Source organism: Glossina fuscipes, unplaced genomic scaffold (genome assembly GCF_014805625.2).
Source record: "Glossina fuscipes isolate IAEA_lab_2018 unplaced genomic scaffold, Yale_Gfus_2 1, whole genome shotgun sequence".
Lineage (NCBI taxonomy): Eukaryota > Metazoa > Arthropoda > Insecta > Diptera > Glossinidae > Glossina > Glossina fuscipes.
Genome location: NW_023998415.1, coordinates 41,996,931 through 42,011,588, shown reverse-complemented (window position 1 = coordinate 42,011,588; position 14,658 = coordinate 41,996,931). Strand labels below are relative to the sequence as shown.

At 33.6% G+C, this 14,658-nt stretch overlaps 2 protein-coding genes across 2 annotated transcripts in view; both read right to left on the bottom strand.

The window, feature by feature from the left end:
* Nucleotides 1-4,406, bottom strand: part of LOC119644952 (mucin-5AC) — a 22,634-nt gene extending 18,228 nt beyond the window's left edge. Inside the window, 5 exon segments of the mRNA XM_038044695.1 lie at nucleotides 512-620; nucleotides 687-943; nucleotides 1,008-1,653; nucleotides 1,839-2,651; nucleotides 3,714-4,406. Of these exon segments, the coding sequence (XP_037900623.1) occupies nucleotides 512-620; nucleotides 687-943; nucleotides 1,008-1,653; nucleotides 1,839-2,009 (1,183 nt within the window). The 5' untranslated portion in view covers nucleotides 2,010-2,651; nucleotides 3,714-4,406.
* A 3,963-nt stretch (nucleotides 4,407-8,369) lies between these two features.
* LOC119644951 (titin-like) overlaps nucleotides 8,370-14,658 on the bottom strand; it is a gene marked incomplete at its 5' end in the record, with an annotated part of 41,131 nt that continues 34,842 nt past the window's right edge. The window contains 8 exon segments of the mRNA XM_038044694.1: nucleotides 8,370-8,625; nucleotides 10,287-10,658; nucleotides 10,661-10,858; nucleotides 10,957-11,061; nucleotides 11,325-11,630; nucleotides 11,696-12,708; nucleotides 12,774-12,915; nucleotides 12,984-14,651. Coding sequence (XP_037900622.1) covers nucleotides 8,438-8,625; nucleotides 10,287-10,658; nucleotides 10,661-10,858; nucleotides 10,957-11,061; nucleotides 11,325-11,630; nucleotides 11,696-12,708; nucleotides 12,774-12,915; nucleotides 12,984-14,651 — 3,992 coding nt within the window.

Genomic DNA, 14,658 nt, shown 5'->3' with positions numbered 1-14,658 from the left:
TAGGCACGTTTTAGAAAATTATCACGACCACCCCACGTTAACCGATTGTTTGAAGCCAAACCAAATCAATGTTTAACGAAATTCGTTACTTCTATGATGCGAGACCTACTTTGTTCAGATATTTTTTTTTTGGATTTCTTTTTTTTATTACATGACACAGGCAGTGTAGAAATTTCAAATTTAAAAAAAAAAAAAAAGAAAAAAAAAAAAAGGTGTAGGAAACGGGAGATATCAAATTAACGACTCTTCAAACGGTGTGTAGCAAAACAGACGGATTAGAGGTAAGAATGCCTTGGGAATTCGATTTAATTACGAGTAGTTAAATAAAGCGCATATGGAAAAACTTTGTTCCCAACTTTTTTTCCAAATTTTTACATTATGAAAGTTTTTTTGTCTCAGATTACTTATTTCATACGCATGTGTTAAGTAAAATAAATAAGAGGAAAAAAAAAAAACTATAATAAAACCACAAATGTATTGTGAATGCAATGAAAACCAAATATAAACTCACCCGAATGAGCAGATTGCGTGTTAGGAGCATCATGTTCTGAAGGCGTTGTAGCCCCAGATATATCTAATGGTATTGACTGTTGTACGCCACTGATGTCAACTTCAGGTTTCTAAAAAAATCCAAAAGAAGAAAAATTTAGTATTGAATGTATACCGTTAAATAATCAAATAATTACAATTTGCATATGTACATGACCGTGTGCATCATCCAAACTATCCGAATCTTGGGGATGTGTTTCCATATCATTGTTAGAGGCTTCTTTAAGTAATTTCGCCGTATGTAAAGGATGGGCAGCTAGGCCACCAAGACCACTATTTCCAGCATTTCCTCCAAATGACATCTGGCTCATTTGTGAAAGCGTTAAGCCCCCCGTCGTTGCCGCATCTAAAGATGGATTGTGCTGATCTTCGGAATTGACACGTTCTCCCGAACCTGATAACAGAATAGTGATATGAGTTTTAAACGAAATCATAGATTGACACGCATATACCGTTACCGTTATTTGAAGATTTGCGTAAACGTTTTCGCCGGGTGGCCGGCGAGGCGCCAGCAACTAAAGGTGACGGTGTTCGTCGAAGCTGCTGATGATGATGCTGCGGTTGTTGCTGTTGCTGAGAGGTTTGCGTTTGACTATTTTGTAATTGCGAGTGTAATTGCTGTTGCTGCTGTTGGTGATGGTGCTGTTGTTGTAATTGTTGATGGTGGTGCTGAGATTGCTGTTGATGTTGTGGCTGCTGTTGCTGTTGTTGAAATTGCGCTTCTGTTGAGCCCCACAACGAATCATTAACACTGCCAGTGCCACTGCTACCCAAACCGCCACTTCCACTATTTCCATTTCCGCTATTGTTCCCAGTCGCACCGTTACTTCCACTAGCACCACCTATGCCAGCACCACCAACCAATTCGGTTGCATCGTTTGACGATTTACTATCGGACTTAGTTAAATTAGCAGGATCGGTGGGCATTTCGGCGAGTCCTTTTATTTTAAGCATCTCCGCCGTTTTTAAAATATGCGGTAACTGCTCTTGCGAAACGTTTACTTCACCATAGTACATAAAATCAACCATAGTTTTAAGATCATCATATTGTACATCCTTTAATATAACAATGGGATGCTGGCATGGATTCGTTGTAAAAAGTGTCTGTAATGATAAATGACACATTAATGCTTTTTCGAAATTAAAAAAAAAAAAAAAACAAAAAAAGGTATTTTGTAATGATTCTCGTTTGGCAAAAAATCCTAATTGCACACCATTCACTTCATTTCTAACAAGCAGCATTTAGGTTACAATTATATATATTGCACATAATATTTGGCTTAACTTACCTGAAAATAGGAGCTGCAAGCTGAGAGAACAATTTTGTGGGCTTGTAGTTGCCTACCTTCGGCCGCTAAAGTAACGTCGACTAACGTACCACTCGTCAGTAGAGTCGAGCACACCGCTATAAAATTCGGCTGATGATTATTCCAACGTAAACAAAACTGTTGTACGGACATTGTGTATTAACAAATACTTTAGTATATCCGATAAAGATGCAATCTATTGATAGGTTTAACAAGCAGGACTGCAGATGATAGTTCTTAGTTTCACATATATGGTAAATATTATTTTATGATGACGCAACTTGAGAAAACTTTTCACTTTATAGCTGCATTAGCAGCTAAAAAGCTGCTCAAACAAAAATAATGTTTTCTTTTTTTGATTTAAACAAAATTTTTGTGTGCGTTGTTTTTTTTTCTCTACTCTTCTTTGTACACTTTGTATTTCTTAAGCGACGACGTCGACGCACACATACCGAAATGAACGTAAACGGGTGGCATATGACAACGTACAGACGACAAGATTTGGAAAATTTGTATAAAAGACGAAATGAAAGTTTATGTGCGTATGTCTGTATATTTTGTTGACGTATGCCTGACGTTGGATTTTTCTTTCGCTTTATTGTTCACAACATATAAGCTTAATAATTCACATACGGTAACTCATCGTCTTTAGCAATCACAATCACCCATACGTATAGATATATAATAGGATTCGTTTATTTTTTGTAGTCTTGAATAACTTTTCAACTTAACTTAATCCAAAGTTCTTGATTATGCACTTTAAAAAATGTGTTCTTCTTCATTTAGTTTATATTACTTCGTTGTGCAGGCGCGAAAAAAAAAGAAAAAGTATTATAAAAATAATGAGAATATGGTTGTGAGTACAGAGAAAGGGTTTGACAGCACTTTGAGAGTTGCCAATCATTTAAATAAAAGTGTTGGAAAGCGTACAAATTTCATTGATTGCAATTTTAACTCACGACGAAGCTGCAATTCTTCTTTAAAGCGGGAAAGTTGGCATTTTCGATTTCAGTTACATTTAAACTACGTTTAATAGCGCGCCCCGTCCACCTATAAAGGCTAACAACTAGAAATGCCAAGGCGAAACGTCACTAAATAAGAAACAAAGAGAAGTTAAACAGCATATTTCAATTCATAATTAAATAGCATTTAAATCTTAATCTGGATTGGTCCTTGTTCCGTGCAGCAACTGTTGATATTTTTAATCCTTATAGAAATATATTAAACTAAAAAACATATTGCTTGCAATTTAGATAAAAATTTCATTCGTTTTATCGTAAACTGCATAGGAATTGAAAATTTTCGGTCTTCAAACCAATTCTTTATTCTGAAAAAGTTAAATGAAAGCTTTCTTTTACTTTTTCAATAAAACCCGATTTCAGGCGTGCTATGCTCCAGATTGCTTCTTTTCAAAAAATCACTATGGCAAGAGAATACACCAAACCCCCCGTAATGTTAATTATCACCTCTTCAGTAGTATTCGAATAGAACGCATACGAACTAATATTGTAATTAGCAGTATACATTTTGAAGAACGTGAGCAGACTTGCATCTTTTCCTATTTTGCTACGAAAGTCAACTCTAATTTTTTGAAATCTTAACAGTTCCTTGCAGGGTTTTGTACGCATCGTATTGCTAACAATGACAAACGCTTTTACTTTATACTTAAACACATTTCGTATGTCCTGTTATCTTTTAAATATCTTAAATACTGGAATATAATATGCAATTTCGCAACAGCTTTCAATAAACTTGTTGTCTCTCTGCAGCCGCAAATTCTATTTTGCGATCTCGAAGTTTTGTGCAGGTTGCAGCTGCGGTAACTGTGCAAATCATTATTTCAGCTGACATACGAACCTTTTTTTACCCTATGTTTAGTTGGTCTAATATTTGATTATTATATGTTGTTAACCTTTCATTCGTTATCCATTAATTTTTGTTTTCCATTCTTTGGATTAGTACGAGTTTGTGATTAATCATTTTTATTATTAATTTTGCAACCTTCTTCGGCATTGAAATATAGGCTTTTTAAGTCAAAAATTTTACTCGGTTGATGTTTCGATGAAGTCTTTTACTTTTTTTTGTTTATGTTCGTTATAGGTGGAAAATGTATTTTGTTTTTACAGGAAACGGGGAGGAATGAAACAGAGAAAATAAATTTTAAATTCAGAATCATCCCTAGTTACAAAATGAAGTGAAAATAAATCCTGCTCCACTTAATTGTAGAATCAAAACTTTCTTTTTTTCACTTTTTTTTAAGATATATTCGATACCCTCCAATTTCGCCAAATATATGTAAGATATTAGTAAACAACAGCTGAATATACCGCCAATAGTCAATACAGGGCTGCATTTGCACGATATATTATACTTGATATTTTCTTTCTTTTAAATATTTTCAAATTACATTAGCTCAATCTTCTTATTTGCTGTGTATTATTTTTTTATTTTTAAAAATGCATTTATCACTCAGTTACTGTTGCGTTCTGTAAATTTTGCTTTCTCTTTCGTTTATCAAAAGCAACACACAAAACACAAAAAATCCAAAATGGCGCGAGTTCTCTTCAATTCCTTTTTGTCTTAATTCCCTAGCAATTTTCACATAAAATTTTTGTATTAAATATATCGTATTAATTTTACAAACATTACATACGCTATGTTAAAAAACTCTTAAATACTGTTTCTTTTTCAAAATTTTCTCACAAAATTCAATTTTTTTTGCACAATTTCAATTAAATTATTTGACATTTTTCACACAGGGTACGAATTAAAGAGTAAAAGAAAGCAGACTGAATTTTTATGGAGCTCGCACACAACGCTCACGAAGCGTTGCCGTTACCAAGAATTTCCTTTCACTTAGTAGTATTTAGCAGTGTTAAAACATGCTTTTATGATAAAGGGGATATTAGCTGATATATAAATAGAAATATTTTTCAAACGTATTCACATCGAATCAGTTAGCAACTTACAATACAATTTAATAAAGTAAAGGAAAAGAAATAACAGTTACACAAAAACTGAGAAATGTCGGTCGGTTTTAGTGATTCATTTACTTATTGACGTTTATGTAACCTTGAAGCTATTAGGGCTTGTTATAAGTGGTTATAATCTCCACCTGCTTTACTTAATATTCATACGGTATTTTTATTAGATCAGATTAAATTGTTTTAAATTGCTTCGAATAAAAAAGGCCTTGAATATTACTGGCATTTATAGAAGATGAAAGAAAAACGTGAGAAGCGATAGCTTTATAGATATTTGTTTGGTTGTATATAGAATATTATTATTATTATTATTATTATTTTAATTTTAGACTAGTGAATTGAATATTATACAAGAAGAAGGACAATAAGAGAAAATTTTTATTTCTATAGCAAACATTCACGTTAGAATCATTAAATACGTTTCGTATATATTTAAACATTATTGGAGCATTTTTAGAATAGAAATTAATTAGTGATATTATTTAATATTAGTTATCCAAGGTGTGATGGAATAAAATGCCCTTTAATATTTTGCATTGCTTTATATTCAATTCTTTTTATTCGGAACGCTTTATAATGGACCACAGTCCTTTTACATTTTGTTGGCGCTATTAGTTCGCAATTATAGATGTTTGTAAGTCGAAATTATGATTTTAACAAAATTGCATTGCTAAATAAAGGACTTTCGCCACAAAACAGCATCATTACAGTTAATTTATTTATTACAAATAGGCTTAAATTGTTACATTCTTATGAAAGAAGGCTACTTGTCCCAAGCTTTAAGTGCTGAATCAATGTTTTATTTAATAGGCATTAATAAAGCGCAAATTTAGTAGAGCGAAAAATATCTTTGGTAGGCTCATAATGTTGATAATATTGTTTAATAAGAGTGCAAACGTAATTAATTAATTGGTTAATTTTGCAAACACCATATGATTAGATTTTATTTTTCCATATCTATCATTTTATTTCTCTGTGCTTTGTTTGTCAATGTTAATATACGCACCACAATTACAATTTTGCAGCATTGATTGCAATGCTGGAACACAATCTCTGTGCATAAGTTAATAACAACACGTTACATTCAAATTGTCTTTTGACATTTGGGTGCTTACGATAGGTTGCAGCTGGAGTTCTTGTGTTCAACGTTTAAAGAATTTTAGGAAAATATAAGGGTTTTTGAAAGATTGTTATCCCCTACACCACTTATGGTACGTATGTAACACGCAGAAGGGCTTGAGTCGGACATTTTCTCGATCTTCTATTATACCGATCGATTCAGAATCGTAATCTGAATTAATCCCTCACTATGCTTGTCCATCGGTCCGTTTTTGGTACAGTGACGTGTTTTAACCCAAGGATGAACGCTATTGAAAACTTTTCGGCTATTTTCCATATAAAGCCGTATCCTAAAAAGTTGTTATAAGGAAATAAAATTTCAATTTTCAAAATTTTTCAACAAAAGTTGCTAAGTAGTAGTATTTGGTCATTCTAAATTTGTATGGAATCTTGGACCGGCTGTGGCAAGTTTTAAACTGCCTCATATAACGAGAGCTAAAATTCACACCACAAAAAGGTATAATTTTCAATGATTAACGAAGAAAGTTATATCATAATAGTAATTTAACATAAATAATTTAATACAAATATAGCCTTAGCCATTTGTCAAGCACACCAAAGAAACACATTGCAAATATGTCGACCTTCGAACTATTAGAAGAAATGTGAAAATGCAATTCTTCGACAGTATTCTTGCAACTTAAATCCTAACTTTTAAGCACTTTTTTTATGCTGAGCTAACTAATAACAAGAAAGCACGTTGTAGTCGGACAAGGCCGACAATTAAATAACCTACATCACATTGTCTAACACAATTCTTATTTTTATTATAGAACACAAAAATAATGTAGTATAAGTTTAATCCTTACGGGGCAGGAAGGTCCAAATTTTGTAGAGTTCATTTTTTTTATGAAAGAACTATTGTAGGTTAATTCTCATCACCACATATTAAAACTGAGACTTTTTCGTTCTGCAAAGGATAAATTTTCATGAAACACTTATTACGGTAAGATCTAAAAAATAGCTCAGAATGTTCCCAATTTTATTCCGTCCATTTTTTTGTACTAAATTACTATTATGATATATACTGACATCATGAAGAATTGAAAATTATGCTTTTTTGTCGCATGAATTTTAGTTTTCGTTATATGAGGGTGTTCGAAAATTGCCGCAGGCGGCGACATTTCAGAACAGAGTGTTATATGCATACCGATCTAAAGCATTTTCAATAGTGCTTCTTCTTGGGGTAAAGCACGTCAGTGTACAAAATTTCATTAAAATATTTCTCAAAAATTGCGGCTTATAGGGTAAACACAAGAATATATTAGACGGATAGACAGACAGACGAGCTGAATGATGCTGAATTGATTGGTATAATTAAAGGAGGATCTATCTCAAGTCCAAGTATAACGGTGTAGGTGTTATCAATAACTTTATTAAGCGAAGTTTCATCGAAAATTTGACGCTTAATGGCAGACCATGGCCGACTATAATCTTTTTACTTAATTTTCTGTAAATTGATATTAAAAAACAAATCTTTTTTGTTTATGTGTTTTTTTTTTTTTTGTTTATTGTTTATTTGCTATTTCAAAGTCAATGTTTAAATTTTAAATCGGGGATTTTTTTTTAAATTTAACAATCTTATCTGTTTTGATATATATATAACGTTAAAAAAAAAATCGCATTTTTATTATGTGTCTGAAATGAAGTGAATGTTTAGAAAATGATATCAAAAATTAAATATTCGATCACGTCCACAAAATAGATAAGTAAATTGGTTTTGGTCTTATACACCAAATTCGCACCAATGTTGTATAAGACCAAATACACAAATTTGTCTGATGGGACCAATGTGTAAAAATGCGTTTTTTTTTGTATTTATATTCGTTTTTCTTTTGTGATTTCTGGTTGAAAACTTATCACAGCTTTTAAAAATTAGAAAAAAACCTTGAAAAAAAATTTAACACAATTTTTAAATAAATAAATTATGTAATGTATGTAAATCTGTTAGACTGTTTTATGCGCAGTTGTAAGTAAAAATTAAAAGTTTTGCTTGTCGTATACGATGTAAAAGCAGGCATAAAAAGAGACAAAACTTCCTATTTAAGTATTCTTCGCTCGCTTATAGTTAAAAGGATGTTTTATTCTCCGCCTGCCTTTACCGTTAGCAACACGAAAAAACTCTACATATTTCTCTAAGTAAGAGAATTCGTTTATATGTTTAATAAATAAAAATTAGATATATGTATATAAAAAAAAAAAGAAAGTAAACATTACATAAATTTTACATAATTTTTTATGATTCTTCTTTGTTTACATTTTCGCATTATAATATATATGTATAGAGAGTAAAAAAAAAATATTTTTCTATATAAAGTAGAAATATATAGTGTTAGTATCAGTAGTGATAGTAATTGTTTCGTTTGTGTGTGTTCTTACAATGAATTGTGGTTAGAATTGTTAAAAATTGTTGTCTAGTTGTATAGTTTGAAGTGTAAGTGAAGAGTGTTTATTGTTTATATTCTACTATTTTTATACTTATTTTGAGCCTCGTTTCTTTTTACTGGGCAATTTAGCCGACAAGCGGAAGAAATACTCATCACGACGCAATAATTTACCGCGTACGTATGAATGTATATCCGCATCCATATTATGTTCCCTTAGCCAAGATGATGTATTACAAGTACTCAACTCTGTATGCGGCTCATCAGGTAGACTTAAATGACCTAAAGATTTAAAGGAAAAAAAAAAAACAAAGTTGTAGGATTTTGAATATCTCCGAATGAGAAGGTTTTCTTTTTATATATATGTATATATATATATGCATGCATATAATTAAAAGAATTTCTAATTCTGTAAACTGAAAGATAATCGGAATTGACATCTGGGATGTAAGATGAAGTTACTTTAGCTTATAACCAATGTGTGATACTCAGTCGATTTAGCTTAGTTCTTACGTTTATATAACGTCTTATGTCTTATATAATCTGTTGAGACCCCTAATCAAACAGGTCCTTTCGTTAACGATTTGTCATATAAAATGCAGAGCATTAAAGACTACAAAAGACATACATATGACATATATAAAAAGACATATATATGTACAAATGTACATATATATATATATATATATGTACATTTTCCAGTTTGTTTTGGCCATGTCAGTCTGCATAATTATATTGTACAATCGAATTTATTTTGGGTATCTGGTTTTCTCAAAAATTGAGATAAGACACTGAAAGTGACAGTGTTCTAACAAGTAAGAAAATTAAATTCGGTCGGGACCGAATCTTTTATAGCCATCACCGTTACCCTAAAAAAGGTAAAAGAAGTAAAAAACAAAATTTTCGTGCTCTTTAAAATGGAGTGGGGCGCAGCTGATTTCTTCTATTTTCAAAATAAAAGTTTTTCTTGTATGGACATGCGGGCGTTGTAGACGTGTCCTTTGAAAAGTTGGGGGCAATTCCAAATTATTTCGCAAATTTGGAATTATAGGTGATGTCTTTATTTATGTTAAGGGGAGAATGCTTATCACAAATATTACAAAATTGAGCAAACAGACAGATCGACAGATGATTACGCGAACAGGTTGAAGTATATTCCAAATTTGAAACTGGCCAGGGATTTGTATGCTTTATACGGTTTTTGAACCTTGTTTTTCCGCGTTATAAAAGTATTGAAAAAACAATTAAATTTTGGTACGTTATAATGTTGGGTAGGCATGGTCAATTTTTTCGATTTTTATGCATAAACGCTAAAACATCGCCACAGAAAATGCATTCAAGCTATAGTTTATGAGTAACGAGTAAAAGCCCAATTTTTCATTCCTTTTGGAAAACACAGGTGTTATCAAATTATATGGTGCTGTGGGCGTATCCTTCGATCGATTTCGTCCATTTTCAATACCAATCTGTGTGCAAGAACTTTCAATGTTTCTGCCGAATTTGAAGTCAATAGCTTTACATACATTGCACAGACAGAGAAACAGATAGACGGACGGAGGAACATCTTTAAATCGATTTAGAACTTGATGCTAATCAAGAATATATGGGCATTACAAATGTTTTGGCAAAATGAATATAACCCTCTTCCTTCGGTGATGGGTATAAAAATAATCAATACGTTTCAATAAATAAACTAACATAATATATTTGAAAATAATTGATAATCAATGCGAAATATTCGCACAAAATAGACTACAAATATATCTGATGTACCTTTAAGAATTTAATCGATCTAGTAACAACGTTATATCCTGTTTTTATTTTCATTGAATATAACTTGGCGATAAAAGTAATTGAAAGTTATGCTCTTTTGTTTTTCATTTAATAGATCGAATATATAATGAAGCTTAATGTAAAATAAAATTTTATAATAAAGTACTAACCTGTCGTTATCACTTTATACGGTTCTTCCGATTCTAAAGGTTCGCTAAGGCCAATTTCATTTTTAGCAAATATACGTATCATATATTCATGATTTTCTTGCAAGTCTCTGATTTGGAATTTCTGTATGCCAGCTGGTACGCGACCTACTTCGATCCACATTGTCTTTTTCATGTCACGTATAGCGATATGATAGCCAAGCAGTGGCGCACCTCCATCTGACTCGGGCATACCCCATTCGAATACATGAACATTGGCAGCTATAATTCTTGTTTCCAGTGGTGAAGTAGGTTGCGAAGGTACCGCTTTGTGATTATATAATAAAAATACGATTTCCATTATTACGAATTGATTGATTAAAATAGCAACGGTTACTTACTTGCATGTGTTTTAAGATTTACTGTATCTGTGACGGCTGGGGCTCCTAAGCCGACTTCATTTTCAGCGGATACCCTAAACCAATACTCACATTTTTCTTTTAGATTATCAACAGTATATTGGAGATTATGAGCATTCAATGTTACCACTTTCGTCCATTTAGTTGAGGTAGAGGAACGTTTTTCAACGCAATAACCTTCAATAATAATAAATTTATTATTAGAATTAACTAAATATTAAATATTTTAGTAGTTTGAAAAGTTCAAAGTCCAGTTTTAAGCGTTTTTCTTTTACCAGTGATTTCAGAACCACCATTATGCGCGGGCACTTCCCAATCAAGCGTCACACTTCTGCTAGTTATATCCGGTGTTCTTAAGTTTTGTGGAGGTGATGGAGGAGCTGTTTAGAAAGTTGAATAAATCAATAATTATTAAAATATCGTTTCCTTTTTTTCATTTTTTTGAATTTTTTTTATGAATATTAAGCTTTTGCAAAAAATTACCGATATTCTCTGCAGCTCGTACTATTCGGATTTTAAATTAGCACAATTACCACATTTATAAGCAGAAAATAAAAATGAAAGCATAGGAGCATTAGAAGCGTTAGAAGTTAAGCATTAAAGCATAGATTATCCCATTTTACAAAATATTTATTTAACTTACTTATTCTACGGCTCACTACAACTTTATCTTCAGTCTCTAAAGCATCGCTCATGCCTACTTCATTTTTGGCATATATTTTGAATGTGTAGGCGTGATCTTTTTCTACATTATTCACAAAGATGTGCGGCACATTGCCGTTTGTACTGCCCAAAAGTCTATATTCAGTTTCATGGAATTCTTTGATTTCAACAATATATTCTAGAATCTTGGCACCGCCATCCGTCTCTGGTGTTTCCCAAGATAAGGTAAATGATTTGTCGTTCATGCCTGACACTTCTATAGGCTGCCGAGGCGGTGACGGTTTATCTAAAAGCATCATGCAATGTCATTATAATTAAATTTTTTTCAGTTACGCGCGCCTATAGATTTACCTTTTTTGGTTATGGTTACAATTTCACTCTCTGTAGGATCAGATTCACCGATTGGATTGACAGCTAATATTCGGAACATGTACTCGCAATTGATGGAAAGTTTTTGTATAACATAAGACCGAATGTTCTTTTCGAAGTCAGCCACTTTCATCCATACTTTCTTTTGTAAATCGCATTTTTCTAATGTATATTTATTTACTTCCATGCCACCATCATCCTCCGGTGGCTCCCATTCTAGCGTAACCGAGTCTTTTTTCGTTTCTTTGATAAGCAACGATTTGGGAGTACTTGGCTTATCAAGCACCGTTATGGTACACTCTACAGTATCTGAGCCACATTCATTTTCAGCCACAATTTTGTAGCGTCCAGTATCTTGACGAGTTACCTTTTCAATGGTTAAGCTTGTAGTGGTTTCGGTTATCTCAATATTACGATATTTAGTGGTTTTGAGAATATTGGTTTCCTTATACCATTTTATTTGCGGCTTAGGATAACCCTTAATTAGGGCTGGAATGCTTACTTTAGCATCTGACCGCAACTTTTGTATTAAATACTTTTCCTCGACTTCTATACCGGGTTTTTCTTGCATCTTAACATGGCACGATGTCTCGACTTTGCCCATTTCATTTTCCGCTACACAAGTATATTCACCCTCAGTCTCTATGGTCGTCTTGTCAATGGTATATTTGGCTACGCGGTTTTCATAGCGCATAGTAGAAGTTTCAAATACTTGGCCATTTCTCTTCCAAATGATTTTGGGTTCAGGTATACCACCGAAAATGCAGGAGAGTGTGACTTCTTTAGAAGGTTCGGTAACCACATTTTGTAAAGGTTCTTGAACAGTGGGCTTCTCCTTTTGCACTTGAGGTCTTAGATGTATTGGTGATGATACAGGTGATGGCGGTGAGGGCCCAACTTCGTTAACAGCGACCGTTCGAAACACATATTCCGTATCAATCTGTAGCTTATATAAGGTATACGTCGTGTCCTTTATTTTACGTATCTCCGTCCATCTTTCATTGTTAGAAATAAAAAGTTCAATTGATTCATTTTGTGATACAATAGTAATTAAGCTTACTTTTCAGTTTTAACATCTTGATATTCCAAAATGTATTCCAAAATTTCTGCTTTACCATCATCTTCGGGGGGCTTCCAGTATAATGTTAGGGAGTCATGCATAATATCAAGTGGCTGCGGCGTACCGGGAGCACTTGGCTTACCTGCAGTATATATTAGACCAAAAGCATTTTTTTTTTTAAATGCAGAATTATTTATACATTTTACTTACGCATAATGAATAGATGTAATGTAGCTTCGGCTTCTCCCACTGGATTTGTTAATTTGACGACGTATTCACCTTCATCTTCGTTGACCACTTTCTTAATGGTTAAGGTAGCTGTTTGTTCATCAATAGTAGGTACTGTTCTTTGGGTTTTAATAATAACCTTTTTGGAAGTAGACCACTCCGCTTGTGGCTGGGGAACACCTGAGTATTTGACGCTTAAAGCAACTTCTTCATCCTCTTTAACTTTAAACGTTTGCTGTTTATCCGAAATGATTAAGGGCGCTGCTGTAATCTCTTCCACGCAAAGCTTAGTGCTGGTAGTAACATTAGCCGCTGTACAGCTAATTTCAACAGCATCGTTTTCCTCAATGCTGTGTATAACGAGACGACGTATTGTACCTTCCACAAATACGTCATATTTTTTGTTCGCTTTGATCGGTTTACCTTTGACATACCAAGTGACTTCAACGTCAGGCTTGGATAGCTCCGCGACAAATTCAGCATCTGTGTTTTTAGTGGCTATAGTCACATCGGGCAAACGTAGAGTGAAATTAACCAAAGGTTCTTCGACAACCAGTTTGGAATTAGATTTATGATCGCCTACGCTAATTGAATATTCGGCAGCATCGTTTGGCTTGCATTTTCTGATGATCAGTCTCTGGCATTTGCCATCTATTGCGAGTTGTATGCGTTCGGTCAAAGTCAATTCTTCGCCATTTTTGAACCATTTAACCATAGCATCGCCTTTGCTTAACTCTGTTTCGAACACGGCATCCTCTCCTTCGGTTACGTTTACATTTTCCAACGGTTTCACAATTTCTGGCGGTAACTCAATCACCGTTAGTTCTGCTTTGCATTGCTGATCATCCAGTTTGCAAGAATATTCTCCTTCATCATGTATAGAAGCGTTGCGTACCAGTAATCTGTGTATGTTGCCATCTTTAATAAAGTCGATCCTTTCCTTAGCGGCAGTTATTCTCTCGCCATCCTTAAACCACTGAACTTCACCAGCATCTGTAGATACTTCAACTTCTAAAATGGCTGTGTCTTTTTCAGTTACTTCGTAGTCTTCTAGGGGTTTAATGAATTCAGGTTTACGTGGTAAAACCTCAACAGTTGACTGTGTTTCTGTCTTTTTCACTTTGCAAACATAGCTACCGGTATCTCGTAAATTCGTGTTTCTAATAACCAATTTATGTATTTTTCCATCTTCTACAACGACGCGGTGATCCATACCGCTGAGTTCTTTTCCATTGAAGAACCATTTGGGCGAAGCCACATGAGATGTTTCACATTCTAATGTCAATAATTGTTGTTCTTCTATAGTAATCCTGGACTTAAGTTTTTTTGTAAATGTGATCTCATCAACTTCTACAATAATACGAGCGCCATGCGACGTTTTGCCCAAGGGATTACTGGCTATGCATTTATAATCTCCTGAGTCAAAGTCGGGATTAGCATCCTTAATGATGAGTTCTATATTTTCGCCATCGTACTTCAGCTGTGTGCGGTCATTGGGATACAAGGGATTATTGTTAAAAAGCCATGAGACTTCAGGTACTGGATTGCCGGAAACTTTTGCAAGCAAACGAATAGTTCCTTTCTGGGGTATACTCTGCTCTTCAAAACGTTCAACAAACAGCGGAGGTTCAGCATTGCCGCTTGGCGCTTCTAAAAA